The 20227-nt window shown below is 40.4% G+C and overlaps 2 protein-coding genes across 18 annotated transcripts in view; both read right to left on the bottom strand.

Moving 5' to 3' along the window:
• Positions 1-1355: 1355 nt before the first annotated feature.
• hoxb2a (homeobox B2a) lies at positions 1356-7263 on the bottom strand. Its single transcript, XM_080905056.1, has 2 exons — positions 5306-7263; positions 1356-3957 (listed from the first exon to the last, which is right to left on the bottom strand). Exons 1-2 carry the CDS (start codon positions 5787-5789, stop codon positions 3149-3151), a joined length of 1293 nt encoding a protein of 430 aa, XP_080761182.1. The 5' UTR covers positions 5790-7263; the 3' UTR covers positions 1356-3148.
• Positions 7264-10824: 3561 nt separating this feature from the next.
• The window catches only part of hoxb3a (homeobox B3a), a 79305-nt gene continuing 69902 nt past the window's right edge, over positions 10825-20227 (bottom strand). For all 17 annotated transcript variants that reach the window (XM_080905047.1, XM_080905046.1, XM_080905053.1 and 14 more), the window contains 2 exons: positions 17702-18411; positions 10825-14655 (listed from right to left, as the gene is read on the bottom strand). In XM_080905047.1, coding sequence (XP_080761173.1) covers positions 13784-14655; positions 17702-18290 — 1461 coding nt within the window. In that variant the 5' untranslated portion in view covers positions 18291-18411 and the 3' untranslated portion in view covers positions 10825-13783. The remainder of the gene's footprint in view (positions 14656-17701; positions 18412-20227) is intronic.

Here is a 20227-nt window from a genome sequence, read left to right as displayed (position 1 = left end):
TGTAAAGGTGTTTATATTTATCTAGGTAAGGCTCTAATGGAGTCCTGTTGGAATGGAATGACGTTAGCCAATAAATATTAAATATTAAATATTAATTTATTTTTTAAAAGAACAATTTGAGTGCTCAGTTAGAATATAAAAGTGCTATATAAGTGTCAGATTCCTTAACTGAGACTTTTGCTTTAATTTAAAAATAAAGGATATGGTGTTTGGATGTGGTGATGTTGAGGTGGATATTGACTGTGTAACGACATTGTAATAACCCCTACATCTTCCCCCTCATCATATTTTGTCATCTTATCATATTTGCAAAATAATTTCAGCATGTGACATTGCAGTTTGCGGTTACAGAAAGTGAAAACACAATTGCTACTCAGATCAGTATGTCATTCAGCAGAGTTTTAAGAACAATTTGGATAGCTGATGCAGAACATTTTGATACCAGTGTCAGTGTCTTCACCCAACACTATTGTTAGAAAAATGGTGTTTGTTGTACCTGCTGGTTCCCATGGGAATCACTCTTATACATCTATCCATTTTACAACTTGTACTTACATGCATAGACTTCACTTGCTTCTGTCTCTGTTTATTTTGTCATTACTAAGACACTGTGAAAACAGTGTTGTCTTTTTGCTGATGGTTACACGCTATACCATTTCCTGTTATTTTTTATGGTGAATTTTAGGAATATATATATATATATATATGAATCGTGCATGGGGTAGAGAGTATATGCTATCAAAGTAAATATAACCAAAGAAGAAAGAAAAAACAGAAAAACAATACAGCTCACCAATAGGAGTTAAGTCAAGGGTTAAAACTCACCAAAAGATCTACTTTATTTAAACCTAGAGTCAAGGCCACTGGTGCCCAAGTGTAACAAATGTGCTGATGGTAAGATGTTAATGTGAAATGTTCTTTACTGACTGTGGCAGGTTAATAATGGACATCAATGCCCGTTAACTTGGGCACATGCCCTGTATGAAAAGTAAAATCTGACACCGGATTTTTAAAAAATTTGATTCTGAAAATTTTTATATTCTTCTAATGACAAAGAAATACAGCTCATACCCACAGGCAAGCATGAACAGGACAGTTTTGATCTGTGCAGTTTATTGTTTCAAATAAATAAGCCAAAAATGGTTTAAATTTGGTACAACATATTTATATTTTGGACTTTTTAATTATGTTAGCAACTAATACATTTTATTATCAGATTATAACTTTTATACATTATTATTATTGTGTAATAGAATGCAGCTCTTTTTTTCTTTCTTTTTTTTTTTTTTTTTTTACAATTTTTATATATGTATATATGTATGTATGATATGCTTTGTTTTTTACATTCAAATAATTATAAAGCTTTTTTTTTAGTTTGTTGCCATTATCATCTTATACTCTACTTTTTTTCCTTATAAGATGGGAACAGTCAACCATAATCCTTTGTTAAAATAAATATAAAATGTTTCTTCTGTCCTTTCTGCTCGCTGTCCTCACACAAACATCCTGCCTGTCACACTGAGCTGATCATCCTGTAATGGCTGCTACTGCTTATTGTTCACATCCTGCTTTGTCTTCAGCGCCATTTTGACTCCGCGGGAGGAGGAGCAGCTTTGCAATCACGCACACACTAATGGCAGACACACTCATGGTTAACTTCACATTCACATTTTAATAAAAGGACGCCAATCAGGGATTAACTTCCATGTTTACATACTACAGCAGCAGGTGAGCCTTGCTATTCTTCCACTCACTGTCAGTAAAAAAGGCTACATTGTTTTTTAGCACTGCTGTTGTTGCTACTTTGTAATAATAGCTGCTGCTGGTGGTGGTGGTGATGGTGGAGGAGGGCCACGCTGTGCTAACCCTTAGCTTGTACTCAGAGAGCTAGCCGTGCTGAGCTAACACCTGATGAAGGCAAGCAGCTCCGGAAAATGTGTTATTTTGCTCCCATTTATCAAGGTTATCTCCATGTAAACACACTAGCTATACATAGTTTCCTAGGCTATAGTCTTTAAGTTGGAAAAACTAAACAAGCATTTTAGGAATTTTAACAGGTCAATTATTTAATCCTTATCTAATAAAAAATAAATAAATTGAAACTGGAATTGAAATGAGAAATTTGAAAAGTGTATTGGATTCAATTGCTTTGGAGGTGGTTATAATGTATAAAGTATCCGTGCAAAAAACACAGCATGTATATAGGCTTTATATATAAAAATACAAATAATTAAAAATAGTTGTAATAAATAAACAAGTAAAAAATTGTGTTGTAAAAAATTAATTTTGTAGGTTGTTGGTCTAAAAACGTTCTAACCTATTTAGTGTTGTCAAATAAATTAATCCATACTATGTGTTAGGGTTACACACGTAAATGTGCTAATTTATAAATTCAGAGACTATAAAAAAAAACATGGGGCACAGTATAAATGTTTGTATTTTTATTATTATTGTTATTCCACTATGAAAATATATGTACAATAAATAATTTGGATTTTCACTATTAAAGAATCTCAATAAATAAACTAGTGTTTAAACCTCCGGTCATCAGCAGGGCTTCCCTCTCTCTGCGTCGTGCCGTTCAAAGAGAGAATTCATTCATTCATTGTCCCATTTGGATTTTGTCAAAACGGTCCAGATATCTGCGCCTACAGACTCCGTGAACAGTTCCTGAGAAGCTTTTAAGAATCCATGAAGCTGCACCAGGATGAACTAGAGGAAACAAATCCACAAACTCATAAGGATTGATTTACATCCCCCCCCCCCCCCCCCCAAAAAAAGAAGAAATAAATAAATAATAAAAAAAAAAATTCCAAACCGAGAAAGTGAAGTACAAAAAATACATCCACATATTGTCATATTTTCAAAGGAGGGGAAAAAAATCCTTTCGATGTTTTAAAGTGAAAAATTAATTGGATTTCTTTGAAACTATGATGCCCTCCAAAAAAGCAAGAAGAATATGTAAAAAAAAAAACATATTTTAATGGAGAAAGGTTTCAGGAATGTTGCCGAAAAGCTTTAATATTCTTTTATTTCTGTTAAATAAATAAGTGTTGTGTCCTCTGCTGGATTTCTCATTAACGCAGGCCCCTCTGCCCACTGCCCCACTCGCTTTTATTTGACCCTACTTTCAATTTGTGTCGAGGTCTCAGAAGTTGAGGTGCTGCAGGTCTATGGTGCACAGTGTGCTTGTGAACAGATCGAAGTCCTCTTCTGAGAAATCCACAGGGCTGTCCAGGGTGCTCTGCAGGCTGGGTGACAGGCAGGGGTCCCCGGCGAAGAAGGTGAGGTCGGGTAGGGTGGACGATGAAGATACGGCAGAAGGAGCAGATGAAGCTGTGGGTGTAATTGAGGAGTCCTGCTGCTCGGGAGCTGCTGTTAATCCAGGCACGGATTCGCTCAGCTGCATCAGGCCCGGGTTGTCAGCAGAGTTGGTGACCGCCGGAGAGTGACGAGCCGTCGCAGAGTCAGAGCACCCCGATGCCGTAAACAGCGGTGGCTGCTCGGGGATACTCAAACGGTCTCCCTCCTCTGGTGTGGGCTGTGCATTGTCCCCGCTGTCATTAGCGTAGGCGGCCGAAGATGGATTGCCGCCTCCCGGCTCTCCCTCCGAGGCAGTCTCCCCTGTGCCAGATGCTTCCAGAGGCTGGCTTGAATACGGGGAGGAGGCGTCAGCGCCTTCGAGCGGCTCAAAGCCTCCCGTGTCGCTGGATTCATGGCTTCCTCCGCTCCCGTGCGTGTTTTGCCGCTTATGTTTCATCCGCCGGTTTTGGAACCAAACTTTCACCTGCCGTTCGGTTAGATCCAACAGGGCGGCAATCTCTACTCTCCTGGGCCGGCACAGGTACTTGTTGAAGTGGAACTCTTTCTCCAGCTCCAGCAGCTGCGTGTTGGTGTAGGCGGTGCGCAGCCGGCGGGAGCCTGCTCCTCCAGCGTCTAGGCCCGCCTGACTCGGGTCTGGACAGGAACAAAGACAATAAATGAAACCCCATATATATATTTATTTATTTTTCCTGCAAGAAATACGCTACTTCGTCGCCGAGCTCACCTTGGCTCCTCGCCTGTAATAAAAAAAGAACTAATACTAATATTTTAAAAAATATACCTTCCACTTATAGTAGCAACCGTCACTCAGAAGAGTGAAAGATAACTATGTCATCAATGAAAGTGTGCTTCTGTGTCTTGTAAATCAGCGAGGGCTATGAGATTCTGCATTCTGTGATCAGAGAGGAACACGAATAAATCACGGAGCTAGAAGGAAATGCGTGTGGAAATGTGGGAATTTTTTTTTAGACGAATGTGGCGGTATTTGTCAGAAACACAACTGAAAGCTCGATTTGATTTTTTCGTACTTCAGAAAAGAAGGCAGAAAATTTGCCGAGAAATTCCCATTAAAATTGATACGAGGTAGATTTCTAAATGTGTGGGGATAAGAATGGAAAACTGGAATTTCTTTCTTTCATTATTTCATCGATTTGTTTGTTTGCTTACTTATTTATTTGCAAAATTATTTATTTATTTTGAAAAATGCATTGACTGTTAGAGAGTTCAGTGTGAGAGATAGAAATAACCTGAATCCCACAAAATCAGATAGTGTGCAGTGCGTTTCCTGTGGGGACGAAACCTACACCCCCCACCACCACCTCCACACCCAAACGTATTTTGTCCTTATCTCGCCATTATTTTTTCCCACCTCCATCCAACATGGCGACCTTCTCATTTGTGTTATGAATCTATAATAACATGACCATGCTGCTACTGCACATCGTCCAAGAAGGTTGAAAGCGATATATGCTATAGCAAATATGTAAGCGATGAACATGAAATTAAAAAAAGAAGAGAAATAAAAAAAACTCCCGTGTGTGTTTTTACGCAAGACAAATAATTATACATGGAATTAATACATTTTCGATTCTCGAAAGTTCTGAAATTATTTAGTGCCTATGTAAAAGATCTGCCCTCAGTATGGCTGGCGTGCACGTATTGATCCGCACTGACAAGGATTATCTGTAAGACGTTAATGGGTTGTTTAATGCATGATGAAAGAGTGTGCAAAGCACTGCAGCATAATGCAGTGGTCTAGATATGGCTTCCCTGTTGACACAGCGCTGCACAAAACACACACAAACACACACGGAGGGGGGAAAAGACAATGTCATTCAAGTATATCCACGCAGGGTGTAATAACTGTTGGAAATGTGATGCGAGTAAAAAAAGAACAGAACATGCTGCACACTCTCTTACTCACTACCACACACATGCATGCAGCTATACACGCTGTTACCCGGCATCCCACCATACCGACCTGTGGGTGACTCGATGCCCGCCGAAGCGTACCCAGAGGCAGTTGACGACGGGGAGGATGAGGCGGGGGGGATGATGGATCCGGTACCGCTGGAGTTGCTCCCTGGCTTGGGGCACTTCTTGTATGATTTCTTCTCCTTCATCCAGGGGAACTCGTGGGCAATCGGGCCGGTCGGGGTGACCGTGGCCGGGGCGGGGGCCTGGCCGGTCGTGTATGGCTGCTGGGCGGCTCCGTGATGCGTCTGGAGGCCATTAGTGGCGGAGGCTCTCCGGTTCTGCTGGCTTCTCGCAGCTGGTCTCGGCTGGCTGGCTGTGCAGGGGCTGAAGCTGGGGATGGTGTGCTCAAAGGGAGGCGGAATTACTGTCGACTCCTTGATTGATGAAGTTTGAAATGACTCCAGGACGGCGGGGAAGGACGTCAGGCACTCTGCTAGGGACGGCTGGCTGTTTATGAAACCGATCTCCCTCTCAAATTCAAAATTCATAGCTCTCTCAAACGGGCTTTTACCCCGAAACGGCGATACCCTCCGAACAGCCCCTTCCCCAAAAATAAAAACAGAAGAAACAACAACAAAAACACATACACGCACGCACCCTTGCACACGCACGCAACACACTATGGCTTCACAAAAAAATCAACTGAAAAAAAACGCACGAACATGTAGGTTCCCGACCGCAATGGCGTAAACACCGTGGCTATATAATAATTGTGTATATTGGTGATATTACTAGCGTGTGGGGACCTGGGTAGTCTAAACTGAAGAACTATGGGGCGAAATTGCAGCCAGTTCCTGGCCACGTGATCCGAATCAGCCAATCCTGGACCCAGGCCAGGCGGCTGTGATGGCTGTGGGAAGCAGCATTATTATTTTTTTTCCATCAAATGTCGTGTCAGGATACTACTTCGCAGGGTAGCTGCCATTGTTGTATTTTAACAGGGCGTGAAAAAAAGCCCCGATACGGTGGCCATTCGCCATGTGCGCAGTGTGGGCGACTGGCCGGCGCATCCAGGCCCGGTGATGCTGCACAAACAATAGAGCATCCTCTTCTTGAGCATGTTGTCCCCGTCTTCTGGGTGATGTGGTGACGGTTAGGTGTATGGAGCCGGCCAGCACCGTCTACAATATGTCTCCTGTTTACAACGCGCTGCTCATTAATCTTAGAAGGTGTGACAGAGGGTGGAAATGTCACGCTTAGAACATTCTGGGAGTTTTTTAGATGGCGCAGAAGTGCACGAAGAGTGGACGATGAAGATTTGTGCTCAGCGGTAGTGCAGAGGGAACAGTTTACAAGAGCATAGCTTAGATTTGAGGACAGACAGTGAGGGGAGCCTACTGATGTGTAAGTGTGCGATTTTTATATCTAATAGATATCACATTTACGTAGTGGTGTGTATGAGAGGGGAGGAAACTTTAAACAAGGTCTAAATATAATCTTACCCTAAAATAACCTTTTCAGAGAGGCTCGAAAATTCTTCTTGCAAGATACCACGGTTCCTCTCCCACCCTCTCTCCACGGTGTTAAAATGTTCGCCGTGTTTACGCAGAAGGAGAGGGAGAGTTCACAGCGAGGTCGCTTCACCCAGCTGGGGAAAAAGGAGAGAACGCTACTCTACTTCTTATGATAAAAAGAATACAGCAGCAGTATAAATGGTAACTGTAAGTGAGAGTGGCCTTTAGACTCAACAGGACGCACATGTAGATTTTGCGAGAGATCAAGAAGCGGTCATTTGTTTAGCTGGGAATATTTTGGGGAGGGCCCGAATAGCCCCGAGTGGAAGAAAACGAAGTGCGGTGATCAATCTTTCTCTCGCTGCAAAGAGTCTGACAGCAGCCTCTCTCTCTCTCCCTAAATAACAAGGAAAAATCCACCCTCACTCTTTCTCTTCCTTTCGGGGCTCGATTCGACGTATTATGGATATGACTGAAATAAAAGACTGAAAAGTTCTTAGCTCCCCCCCCCCCCCCCCCCGCCACGTTTCTTTCCAAGTCGCTTTGCCTCACCCCAGGCTCTAAGAAAGAGAAAAAGGCAGCAAAAAGGCAGAAATGTGTGTGGGAGGAAACGCCATTGAGCGCAGGCAGTGAGTAGGCCGAGGCTGTATGGGCACGGAAAACACAAGCCCACAAGGCAGACACAAGTTGCTGAGCGAGCAGCGTTCATTCTCTCTCTTTTTTAATTTAATTATTTTTTAATAATATATATGAATGCATATTTTTAAAATTTTGATAAAGAATTGGGAGTTTATATGAAGATTTTGTGGCGAGCAGAAAACGTTTTTCCACATGCCAGTAAAGACCTGAAGAGCGTGGATTGGTCGACTGAAGATGGGAACGTGTAATTTCTATTTTATTTTATTTTATTTTATTTTATTTTATTTTATTTTATTTTATTTTATTTTAATAACGCTTTTGGCAATCGGTTATTTGATTATTATTATCAATTGATTATTACGAAAATACATTTTTAGTTAATCCACTGACAATATTAACATTTTATTTGTTTATCTCAAATACAGTTTTTCATTAATATTATTTGAGATTTTGATTGGCCTAAAGCCCAATTTCTGGTTAAACATGTAACGTGAGAAAAGACTCGGTAACTTCAAATTTTTCATAGTTCACTAATGACCAGGTTGTTGTACTTTTCCTTCTTTTAATACTACCAATACTACAGTAAACACACTTCTAATTCAATCATGACCGTACAAATACTATGTGCAGAATAGCATTTCTGTAGTCAAATAGTTCAATACTGGATGATAACACGATGACGGCTTTGTCACATCTTCTGTCTAACAAAACACATGAAAATCAAAAGATTCTAAGTGGAGAAATGTGCGTGTTTACGTAGCTGTGAGTGTGCTACACTAATAGCTGGACGATTTTCAGTAGTGCCTGCGCTGCTAAAGCGGATCCGAGCTCTCCGTCTATTTTTATGAGGCAATAAATTAGATCCAATCTCTGCTTATAGGTGTTTTTATTGTCTGTTAGTCCAACGGAGATGTAAAGGGAAGTGCGGCCATTATTTATGGGAGTCTGATTTATGTCTCAAGTTTTATGAGGCTCTCAGCCCTCCAAGCACGCGGGTGCGAGAGGGAAAGAGAGAGAGAGAGAGAGAGAGAAGAGGGGTGGGGGTCGATCACGTGATAGAGCCGAGGCGCAGTCCTCGGGGCTTTTTTAGTCATAAACACACAGCTGACACATAGCTGAGCTGCATGCAAGATGAGAAATCTTCAAAGAGGAAAGCATTAGCCACAAATGCCTAAGAGAGGATTTGTTGAAAATATTGAAATTGCTCTATGGGTATACATAGCTTGCACAACTCCAGCAACCTCCTAGTCAGCTTCATTGTTCCTATAGCTGTTGTTTGGAGTTTTCACTCACTGGATTTCAGTATTTTTGCACACTAGCCAGTATTTTCTGTTGACTGATTAACATCCTGAGGTGTCAGAGCGCTTATCTGTCTTTTGATTTAAAGCTGGGGGCATTAAATTAGCATCAGAAGATTTCTTCGTCACCTTGGAAAAGTGGTAAGAACAACACTAAATAAATAAGAATATGCATACATACATAAAAGGAATGGAAAATTCTTAGTATTGGTACTGCGTCAAGCCAAATTGTTACTTAATTTGGATAAACACTGATACCTAAGGAGAGCTGCAGTGAAGCAAAATAAATCAAATTGTTTGGCCTGGCTACTGAATGCCTTCCTGCTATAAAGTGATCTTCATCATTGCAGTAATGACTGGATTCAGCACACCAAAACTGAATGTTTTCTTCACCACTAGTGACAATAATCACTGCTGAACACGTGTCAAAAGCCAAACTGCCAGAGGACAGCTAACTGATCATGACACCAAAATGCATCTGACTGAAGGGACTGGTGCTCATTCTTTTATTCAACTTTTTGAGCCCGCAGAAAAAAACAGCTGCCAGAAGAAAACAAAAACTCAAAACACATTAGTACAGTATCTGGTGCTTATTTTTCAGGTTTTGTAGGAAAAGGTTTTGTACTTTAATATTAATCCCAACCTTAAGACCACCTGATATTAGCAAAAAGGATGGCTGCTGCTGCTATCCCAGCAATTAATACCAGACAGCAACTAAATAGCAGAGTAATAGGTGGTGATTTATACATTTCCTATTCTTACAGTGGTATCAGATAATAAAGCCCTTCTTCTCTCTAGTTTGTACAGCAAAGCGAAGCAGCGAGAAGGTTTTCTGAAAGCTAAAGGTCTTTTCTTTTTTGGACAATTCTGTAAGTTTTCTGACTGTGATGCTTTATCCTCAGACACCGACCCAGTATTCACTACTGGCACCAGAGTCAGGTCATCTCTGAATCAGAGACAAGCTGTTTGAACTAAGTCACGGCCACACCTAATCTGTGGTTTATGAGCAGCATTTGTTTCTATATTATATCTACATTATATATATTCTATACTATACTAACTATCTAACAAATTTGACAGTCAAATTTTCAATCTGATTTAACCTTTTGACACTATTATGCACTCTAGAGGCTTTTGAAACAAGTACCAAGTCCTATTATGAGTTTCTGAGTTCAAGTTTTTACTTTCATCTTTAAAAGTATTTTTATGCATATTTATTTCACTTAAAAAAATGGTACTTTTTAGTACGGAATCTTACAGAATGCAGTGAAAGACTGATGGGATGGTGAATGTTTAACTTCTAATTCTTACTGATTGAGATTATAACTAATGCAACAAAAGTGCTGTTTAGACTGTGTGAAGATTTAGCTATTAAAAGGTCAGGACTGTTGCTCCAATCTTAGTAAAAACTGTTTGTTGTATGGAATGATACAAACACTCATATCACTGTCTCTTAACACATACAACACAAAGTGCCTTTAACCAACTAAAAAGTCTAGGCTAATCATAAATACATTTCTGAGTTCATCTTTTATAAAAGCACCTAAAACAACGATTGTATGAAGTGAATTAGAAAGCAAATTTACTTGGAATTTTACTTTTATTTGACACCTTTCCTAAATACTGCACATCTAGAAAAAAGCCAGTAAAATCCATTCCTCTTTTGTGTTGACATATTTGAGGCACTGTGTTTGCGTTATCTAAGTAAAATAACAAGCATGTCTTTCACACATGTCAGTATCTATAAGATTTGTGTTTTAACTGCTTATTTGTGTGGTGGCTTTAAAGATTTTAGTAGGTTGAAGAATTTTCAATCATACTGAATATGTTGTGATAATCAACATTCTACATATTTATATAATCATAGCAATTGTAACTTTATCTTAGCAACAAATCTCCTATTTGTAAATTTGATATTTCATATTAACCCAAGGAAATCCAGCATTCGTTTGACCATAATAATCTAAATAAGAGGAGCAGGATTCTCTGCTGATACCTTCACTGTGATAGTAGTATTCTGCTTGTTTTAACATTATCTGATGCTGACTTTTCAGTCTTTTTTTTTTTTTTTTTACCAAAACAGCATGAATCAAGCTTTACACTCCTGTGATTCTTAAAACACTGAGGCTAGCTCTGAATAACATAACATTTTATTAAAGAATTGTTCAACATTCAACTCTCTCAACAGTGAAAGAAAAAGGATCTACAAAGGACAAAAGAAGAACTTGTTTTTTTCTCCAAAAAGACTTGTTCTTTTTTCCATCTAATAGTTAGTCTATATTTTCCCACTATGCATGGGTGGTTCAACAATCCCCACACTTGCCTTTTCCCCTGTACAAGCCAGGACATTTATGTACAAGGGTCAGTATAGGAACATAAAAACTACTAATTTTCTTCTAAAATACAAGAACTAAAAAATGTAACTTTAGTACAATGGACAAGAAGAAACAATGTTTTTTTTTCTTTCATAACAGGTAAATACTAAAAAAGTACAGTATTTTTTCTCGATATAAATACATGAAGGATAAATAATAGTCATACAAAACAGAAAGTCTTTTTTTAAACTGGCTATAACAAATAAATATTTTATATGAATGTTCACTTGAACACACATTGGCAAAAGACGCTTTGATTGGAGGGCCTTTCGTCTTCAAAATAAGATTTCATTATTATTATTATTATTTTTTTTTTTTTTACCTTTAACCATCAAAATGTAAACTCTAAGTGCAACAATGATGCCCAGATGTGGCAAGCTTTTGTGTAAATCATGCACTTTTAAAAACAAAACCAGGGATTCACTTCCTAAACATCAGCAAGTTTAGAGAGAGTCGAGCGCACACTGCTTGTGTTTGTTCCACACTGCATAGGCTCTGTGTGCACTGTATGCACTCACTGATGGTTCAAGCAAATAAACCCAGTAGTTTTAAAAATGTGTTTTACACAGCAGCTCTGACTTCTGGGACATGCATTTCTTGTTCAAATATATACCCTGTATCCATGTTAAAAGTCAAGATATGTGAGAACAAAACAACACAGGAGAAAGTGTGGACTTTTATGCATCGGTGTCCTCTATTGTAAGTTAACTCTTCCAAAGTGATAAAGAGAGAGAAAGAGAGAGCGAGAAAGAGAGAGACAGCAATGATATACCTCAACATAAATAAATAATATTCTCTGCTCTTTCGCATTTACCCTGTGTCAATAATGTGCTAAAATAAGGAATTTTAAATGTTTCTTCCATGTCCTCTCGTGTGTTTGTTTGAAGGTGTCAACAGCTGGCGTACCCTGGCTATGGAGGTGTGTTGATGAAACATTGCTAGCTTAGCACTGCTGTGTGTGCATGAAGGTGTGATTAGCTAAAGTAGCTTAGCACAGATGTGTGTCGATGAGTACTTTAGCAATTGAGCTCATAGCTTCTTAAACCCTGTTCGAGCGATAGGTAGGCTGTCCGTGTGATGGATGTGTGTGTATGTGGTTGGGAAAGGGGGTGGAGGTGGTGGTGGTGGTGGTGGGGGGGTTGTCTGGGGAACTGTGGGAGGTTTTGCCTCCTTCTGAACCCATGTGCTGCTGCCATAGACAAGAGACAGTGGGTTAGTAAAGACTGGGTCTGAGATGGTTATACAGCAGGAGCCAGAAAGGGACAGTGACCGTCGAGTGGTTTTTGCAGGAGAAGATGTGTTCTGCCAGCTCCAGCTATATATTTCTGCTCTCCATTTCACTCTGTCTCCTTCTTTTCTCTCTCTCGCAAGCTGGTATAGAGACAGAGTCCTCCACATAGCTCAACCTGGCTGACAACAACATGTGTTGTCTGGAGGGGAAGAGAACTCAGCACCATAAATCTAACCACCTTGTTAACTGGGCATTAAAATTTCAATCATTTCATTTAGAAGGGGGAGAGCTGCGTTCATATATGTGTCCTATTAAGTATCAAAGTACAATTTTAGACTAAATGCTACCTCCAAAAGAGTCCTTTTAATACACAGTAGCTAAACTACTCCAGAATTTGCTGTGCTCACGTGCCCAACATACACACACAATCACTCCTCACCCCACTTTCTACTTGAAAGGCTAAAAATAGAAACATAACTAAGTTCTCAGTTTTTTACAGTATCAGGAGACCTGTATAGTCTGGGAAAGCATTATATTAAATTATAAAATAAATTAGTTTTAATAATGTTGTACTTATTGCTAAGTGTCTTAAATTCAAAATTTTTAGGGTTTTTTTATGCTGTTTTGAACAAATCTTCCTGATTTTTTCTGTGCGAACATGGTGGTTTTCATTTCAGTCTCAATCTGACAAATGACTATACAACGGTGCTCAACGTGGATCCTGTCATACTAAACAGCTGCCAATGTATCTCTGCCATAAGACAAGCTCCTTGATATGCATTGTCTGCAGCAGCAAAGAGCAGCATGGGGACTGAATGTACACCTGACCTCTCCCTACAATACACCTCATTTCCCTGGGGCTGTGGAATACTGTGTAGATGGGTTCGTTTTTAAAATGACTATACCACTAAAGTAAAAGTTAAATGTTTAATCCAAATTCAAATATGATTCAATATGGTTTAAAATTTGTGTTACTTAAAGTTTGTGTTACATAAAGTTAGAGCAATAGACATTATACTAGTTAGTTTAATAAGTTTGAAAAATCTATTTTAAAAAAGAGTTTGCATTATAATACACTGCTGTTGTTTCCAGCATTGGATATGCAGATATGCCTTTCATCAAGTTATTTGACAATATGAAAGGTTTGGGTTCATCTGTGATACTCGATACTGCTGTCTTTTTAAAATTAAATTACCTGCCGTTTCAAGGTAGCACTGAAAGGTCTCGTCTTAATCAGATTTAGTGGAGCTCTTTATGAAGGCAGTGAAAACAGGGCGGTGGCAGAACACTACCCAACACTGGCTGTTCCCCTTTGTGACTTCAGAGCTCAGGACAAACCACTGGACGGCCCCTGTGAGTCTTCTTTTGCCTCTCATGCTATCCTGCTGCAGCACTAGTCTCCCTATGTGTAAGTCTGTTTGTGAGCCATGATTTGTTCGATGTGGTCTTCACTTTTTTGTATGTTGTCATTTTGTTCCAAACCTGCTACAGGTGAGTGAGCTTGGGTGCTTCCTGGATTCTGCCCTGAGTCGAGGTGTGGTGTGCCGACAGTTCGGTGTATGTCGGGTGTGTAGGTGGGTCACAGGGACCCGGGGGACCCCCTCCACCCACATGGTGCTGGTTGGCAGCTGACATGGGCCCTGCGCCATTGTAGTCCATGGTTTGGTGGTGGGGTGGGGTGGGGCCGAGGTGGTTAAGCCCATACATGGAAGGCCCTGAGCCAGGCATGGGTTCCACATAATTAGCACCCCCCACATAGACTGGACTGGCCTGTATATTGGTGGGTGTCCCATAGCCAGCACTATTAGCCTGCACTAGGCTGTGGTGGGGATGGGGATCACCATAGTCTTGTTCTGGGGTGCCATACTTCTGCTGGGGGGGGCAGCCCTTCATGGGGACATTTGAATAGGCAGTGGACATGGAGTAAGACACTCCCTGGTGGGGCTTGCCAAAGGATGGTGGAGATGGCGCGTCATAGCCTGTGCTGCCTCCTCCACCTCCCCCTCCCATTGGGTGCATTGAATTGAGAAAGCTGGCAGAAGACTGCAAGGGCAGAGGAGGAGAGCCTGTTGGTGAGGGCCCTCCAGAGCTGGAACTCAGGCCCTTGTTCTTCTGGTCCTTCTTGTACTTCATGCGTCGGTTCTGGAACCAAATCTTGATCTGGCGTTCTGACAGGTTGAGCAGGTTGGCCATTTCCACGCGTCGTGGCCGGCACAGGTACCGGTTGAAATGGAACTCCTTCTCCAGCTCAACAAGCTGGGCACTGGTATATGCTGTTCGAGCCCTCTTAGATGATGCTGACGAGCCACCAGTTGGACTCTTCTCCCCGCTGCTGCCACTCTCAGCTCCTCCTGATGCTGACAAGAGAACAAAAAGTGAATGTGAGAAAACATGAGGGCATAGCCACCCACAGAAAAATACCTGGTTGACAGTGGAAGAAAGGCAAGAAACCAAGGATATTTAAAAAAGAATGTTGGCATCTTAAGAAGGTAAAAGCTGAGAGATCGAGAAAGGTAGAGAGAATATAACATAATCAGGCTGCATGCTGAAGGAAATTAAAAGCATTCAGGTTCTTAATAAAGCAGAGGGGGGGGTCTAGCAGGCCGACTGAATCCCTTGATATTAGTTGTCAACACTTCATAACAGTGGCAGTTATTAAGCTGTGGAGGCCCCAGTGCTGGCCGAGAGAAGCTAAATTGCATCTTGGCTGGAAAGACAAACCCCCCACAGCAACACCAGCTGCAGCACAAGGACTCATGAGCAGGAACTGAGGTTGACCTGCACTCACTTCAATTTGCTTGCCAGGAAAAGTCAAACTTCTCATCTCATTTATGTCATTATAACAGTGAATTCTAATAGAAACAGAAAGTTGTTTAGAGAAAAGGGATTGAACACATGCATATTTGATAAAGACCTGTTTCCTATCATTTTCTCTCCCAGGAAGTACATTTGTGGATCCAGTGAAGTTCTGAGACAACTAGTGATGAAAGTGAAATAGCTTGAGTCTAAAGTTATTTTCTTTAGCTCAGAATTTTCCATATGGCAATGAACTCCTGTGCTTTTAAAACTGTAGTACCTGATAGTTAAACTAAAACAGTAACACGGGATAATCCGATAGCTTCAACCTCTTTTTTTTCCTATCTTGAGTTTTTGATTATGTTATACAGTTGCTCAAAACAACATAACCTCTCTCATCCTTGTGTGCACGTGTGGCACAGCAGCCTCTGATATAAATGTTTGTATGTGCGTGCTAGCGGTGCATTCTCATTAGTAACAGCTGATACAGTACAGTTTAAGGAAACCTAGATCCAGTCATTCATTATGTTTTCTTTGTTATCGTATTTCTATAAACAGAGATGGAAAGATGAGAGCAGTAACTAGTCTGGAGCAGTGACACTCTCTAAATGATTGTTTGAAATTTTCATTGATAAACAGTCTAATCTCTTTTCAGTTTTTTGTCTGGTCAGCTGAAATGTTTTTGAATATGATTATCACACTCATATTCATTTTTTCTGAATGATAACCACCAAATGAAATAACATATCTGTCTGCCTCAATGACTGTGTTATTTTCCCGTTATCAGACATGCTGATGGTATTCAAATTTATCATCCAGATGCTAATATCTTCCATTTCAAATGTCTGTTCATCATTCTCTCACCCTCTCCTTGAAAATCTATTTATCTGTTATCATACATGACATTTAAATTCTTCCTGTTAATATCTTTCTACTTAAAGTGGCTTTTCAATGAGCAACAAAAATGAGGAGAAGGAAGAAAGGCGAGCAATCGGAAAGCAAATCATTTTCATGGAGTGATGAAAGGAGAAAGAAGTGCAGGATAGGGAGGAGGAGGTGGAAGAATGAAGAGAGGTATAAGCTACTGGTTGCAGGTTTGTGGCAGCATGTTGATAGATTATATTTTTACCTTAGTGATGTCTTTAGAGAAGTTTTTAGTCTTACTTGATAAGAAAGTCATCTCAAGATAGCCTGCCAACAAGGTTTATGTAACTCGCTTAACTATTATTCTTTTCCTAAGATTTGACACTAATTCCCAGTAAAACCAGGTATTTGTCATCTCTGAATGTCTGCAAAATTTTCCAGTTCAGTCAAATATGAATAAATATACCTTTTGTTATTCTTGTAATTCTATCTATCAATTTCGAAACTGTCAAATATTTAATCTAGTTATTAGAAAATACTTTCTCTGTATTTATGTACAAATTTTGTAGAGTTAGATAATAAAAATAATTCATTTGGTCTAAAAAATGTCTTGGCTGCCAAGGTGATACATTCTCTCTGTTGAAAGAGTGTAAAGATGTATTGCAGGAATTAAATATATTTCATATAATTACATATAGTTTCAAAGTCTCAAAACATAATGTTTACAATTTATGCCGATGTACCTGAACAAACAGATTGCTTTTTCATGACTGCTTCACATTTTGTCATTGAAATTTGACTAGCCTAACAACTCCATCCCTGACAGGTTCCAGAAGATCAATGCAAATTCCAACTGTTGTTCATCAAGAAGTAGTTCCAGGATATGACTGTAAAACTGCACAATGTTGTTTTTACCTGTCTGCTATTCAAAACAAAGCAAAATACAACCTTTTTCTTTCCTGACTTTTAAAGGTATAGTTGCTCTTAACAGAACCACGCCAGCTGTTTCTTCCTGCTTCAAGTCTTTATTTTAACTACGGGCTAAGTCTAATTCATCACTGGTGTTGACCGTAACCCTATAGCATGCAAACATTTCATTTTTGACACATCACAGAACATGGATTTTCTGCTGCTAATAGAAGTAAATGGGTTTTCCTCCCTTTTCATGTATTTTACTGAACACTTCTTTTAGTTTTCAATATTGGCCAGACAGTTTTACATTAGACCTTTAGCGTCTTTTACTAATGGAAACAAACTAAAGCTGGAGCTTACGTAACCATTCTGTTAGTGAACTGGTCACTGAAAATACTCAGAGATCAATGGCTTTAGTAAACTCCACTTACCAGCTACACTATTAACTACCAAAATTAACTAGAACTACAATAAACTCAGTCACCAGATACAGAGAGAGAACAGAACAGGCGGCTACTAGTCCCTGTCTCAGCTAGTGCCTGTGGGAACCTGGCTTGCCATAAAAGCCTAAGAAACCTTGTAAATTCTCTGGGGATCTGATGCTGGAAAGAGGATGTTGATAAGAGAGGTGAGGAAAGAGGGATGTGGGATAATAGGAACAAAGATGCTAATGAGGAAGGAAAATGAAAGAGGAAAGGAAGGACTGGGGGAGCCAGGGAAAGCAATAATGAGAGATACAAAGAGGTAGGCTGTGCTGTAACTGTGGTGCTCCATGGGGGAAATCAAAGCAAAGACAGAAAGACCGACAGAGACAGGTGTATTGGAACACACCATTGCCAGAGTTGTTGCTGGGTGAACAGTTTTTCTGCTTAGTCGTCTGACGACACTCTTTCATCCAGGGAAAAATCTGCTTGGCCAGGGTTGGGTTGGGCGGCAGTGAAGAGGATGAAGACGATGTGGAAGATGATGTAGAGGAGGAAGAAGTAGATGACTTATTGGTGCCTGATTTAGAGAGTGAGGAGGACCCAGTACTGCCACCTGGCTGCTGAGCCCCAGTATTACCGTTGCTGGGGTTGGGGGGAAGTGGAGGGGACACTTGGGAGCCAGGGTGGTGCTCAGGTGGCAGACTGGGCCGCATGCAGCTGCCATTCAACTCCTTGGTCTTGGCTAGCTGCTGCTGCTGGTGGCCACCATTACTGCCCAGTGACTGTAAAGAGCAGGCAGAGCGCTGGTATGAATCCACATCCAGATGGGTAGCCGACTGGAAGATCGGCTGGTGGTGAGATGCTGGGACCGGGGCATCATAGCCCCCGAAGCCATTGGCGGCTGCTCCTGCTCCCACTGCTGCCCCCTGCACTGGGTAGGATGAGTAGCCACCAAAAAGTGTTGAGGAGTTGTCGTAGTATGTTGTTTTCTGCATCTCTGTGAGAAGTGGCGGCGTCTTCTTGTGCTCCGGTCCTTATTGAGAGCCACTGCCGGAAGACCATTTGGTACCGGGGGTCACGTGACGGTGTCTCTCCAACGGTCCCCTGCAACCTGACCTAAAAGGTTAGGAAGAGACAGAAAGAAAGAAATGAGAAAGATAAATCCATCTTCCTTGAATGAAAGGCACCATGACGTGAATAGAAACCACTGCTTTTCTTTCCACAGCCCCCATCCCCCTCCCTTTGGAGGCCAGTGCACAGCCTGCAGACGCTCTTCTGATCTCATTGCACAGCCTTTCTTGTACAAATGCACACACACACACACACACACACACACACACACACACACACACACACACACACTGCTGGGTGGGTCAGTTATTTAATGTTGCAATTTCTGTTTAAATTGTAATTAACTGCAGTTTTTATTACTGCTATAGTTTGTTATTATCAATAACAGCCATTAATCTGTAGTTGTAGATTAATGGCTTTTATTTTTTTTATGATTTTAACCAATTATTTTCTGTTTTTATGCAACGAAAATTACGCAATTTACTTAGATTTGTTTTTAAACAGAATAAATTAAAATCCATCATCATAAAATTTTAAGATATGTTGGTTCTTCTTCCATACATTCCAGAGATATTCGTTATTTTTGAAGTTTTCCTAATAAAGAATTACCATCAAAAGTGTGCTGTTATTCGGGCTGAAAACGACATTTTATGTGTAATGGCGGCAGTGGACACGGCCCATATCTATTTTCCTTTGTGACTGATGTAGGTAGTCTATTTCTGTCAACCTCTACTTTCCGCCTGTGATTTACTGTGTTCTCTCTGCTGTTACCTCACTTGTCTTCACTCACAGGAATCCAAGCGGAAAGGATTTTTGTTTCACCAGGGTTTTTTCCCCCATAAAAAAGAATCAATCAATCTATCTATCTATCTATCTATCTATCTATCTATCTATCTATCTATCTATCTATCTATCTATCTATCTATCTATCTATCTATCTATCTATCTATCTATCTTAAACGGAGAAAAAAGTAACAAATATTACTGATGACGAAAAGTATTTAAAAGGTGAAGTATAGGTTAGAACTCGGATCTCAGTATACAAGTAATGTTTTATGTATTTACTGATTTATTGATTGATTTATCGTGAGGTAAACAGTAAATGGAAACATATTATAAAATGTAATTGCGCTCAACAATATACGATTTATATTGTTTTTTGCAAAAAAAAAAAAAAAAAAAAAAGACAAGACAAGAAAGAAAGGAGGCTCCCGGCAGAAATTTCACTAGTCAACAACCCATGAGGGTTAAGCTGTCAGAATGCTCAATCACGGCGCCTTTAGTTAAAAAGAGAGAAAGAGAGAAAAAAGGAAAGGAAAAACAGCAGGGTTAGCCTCCACACACTGTATCTTGCGCTCACCGCTGGTGTGGGCCTGTGGCCGTAAAAGGCCGGCTTGACAGACACGAGAGAACACCTGGCATTCGTTGCTTCTGTGGAGATAAACTGTCTGACGCAGAAAAGAGGAGATGAAGCAGCTCTTCCATTACACACAAGCTGAGCAGCGCTAGCACTAGCTACATCTAAAACTAGGCCTACTGGGGCTTTCCAAGTTAACCCTACCAGTATTTTAGCCTGGCTCCCGGCTCCATATTGCAACAACGGCTCACTATTATTAGCCATCTCTTTTATTTCGCTCTAATGTCGAAGATATTTTTGTATTAGTCCTGCTATAGTGGATCTCGTTTAGGAGAAATGTATAGAAAAAAATAAGGTTAAAAAACAAAACAAAACAAAAAGAAAAGAATTTGCTAAAGCACGTGCGAAGGTAAGACGATACATTAGAATGACAGATACCAGGCCCGAGCTTCATGAAAGCTGCACCGAAAATAGGATTGTGTGTATCGAAGTCTACTTCATATA

Source organism: Rhamphochromis sp. 'chilingali' (assembly GCF_963969265.1).
Source record: "Rhamphochromis sp. 'chilingali' genome assembly, chromosome: 15".
NCBI lineage: Eukaryota > Metazoa > Chordata > Actinopteri > Cichliformes > Cichlidae > Rhamphochromis > Rhamphochromis sp. 'chilingali'.
Note: the sequence above shows the minus strand (reverse complement) of the source record. Positions and strands in the feature narration are given on the sequence as shown.

Coding starts and splice junctions, on each gene's coding strand:
- hoxb2a (XM_080905056.1), bottom strand. CDS start 5,789: ATGAATTTTGAATTTGAGAGGGAGATCGGTTTCATAAACAGCCAGCCG. Junction 3,958..5,305: donor GGGCATCGAGTCACCCACAG/GTCGGTATGGTG, acceptor GTTCCTGTCCAG/ACCCGAGTCAGGCGGGCCTA.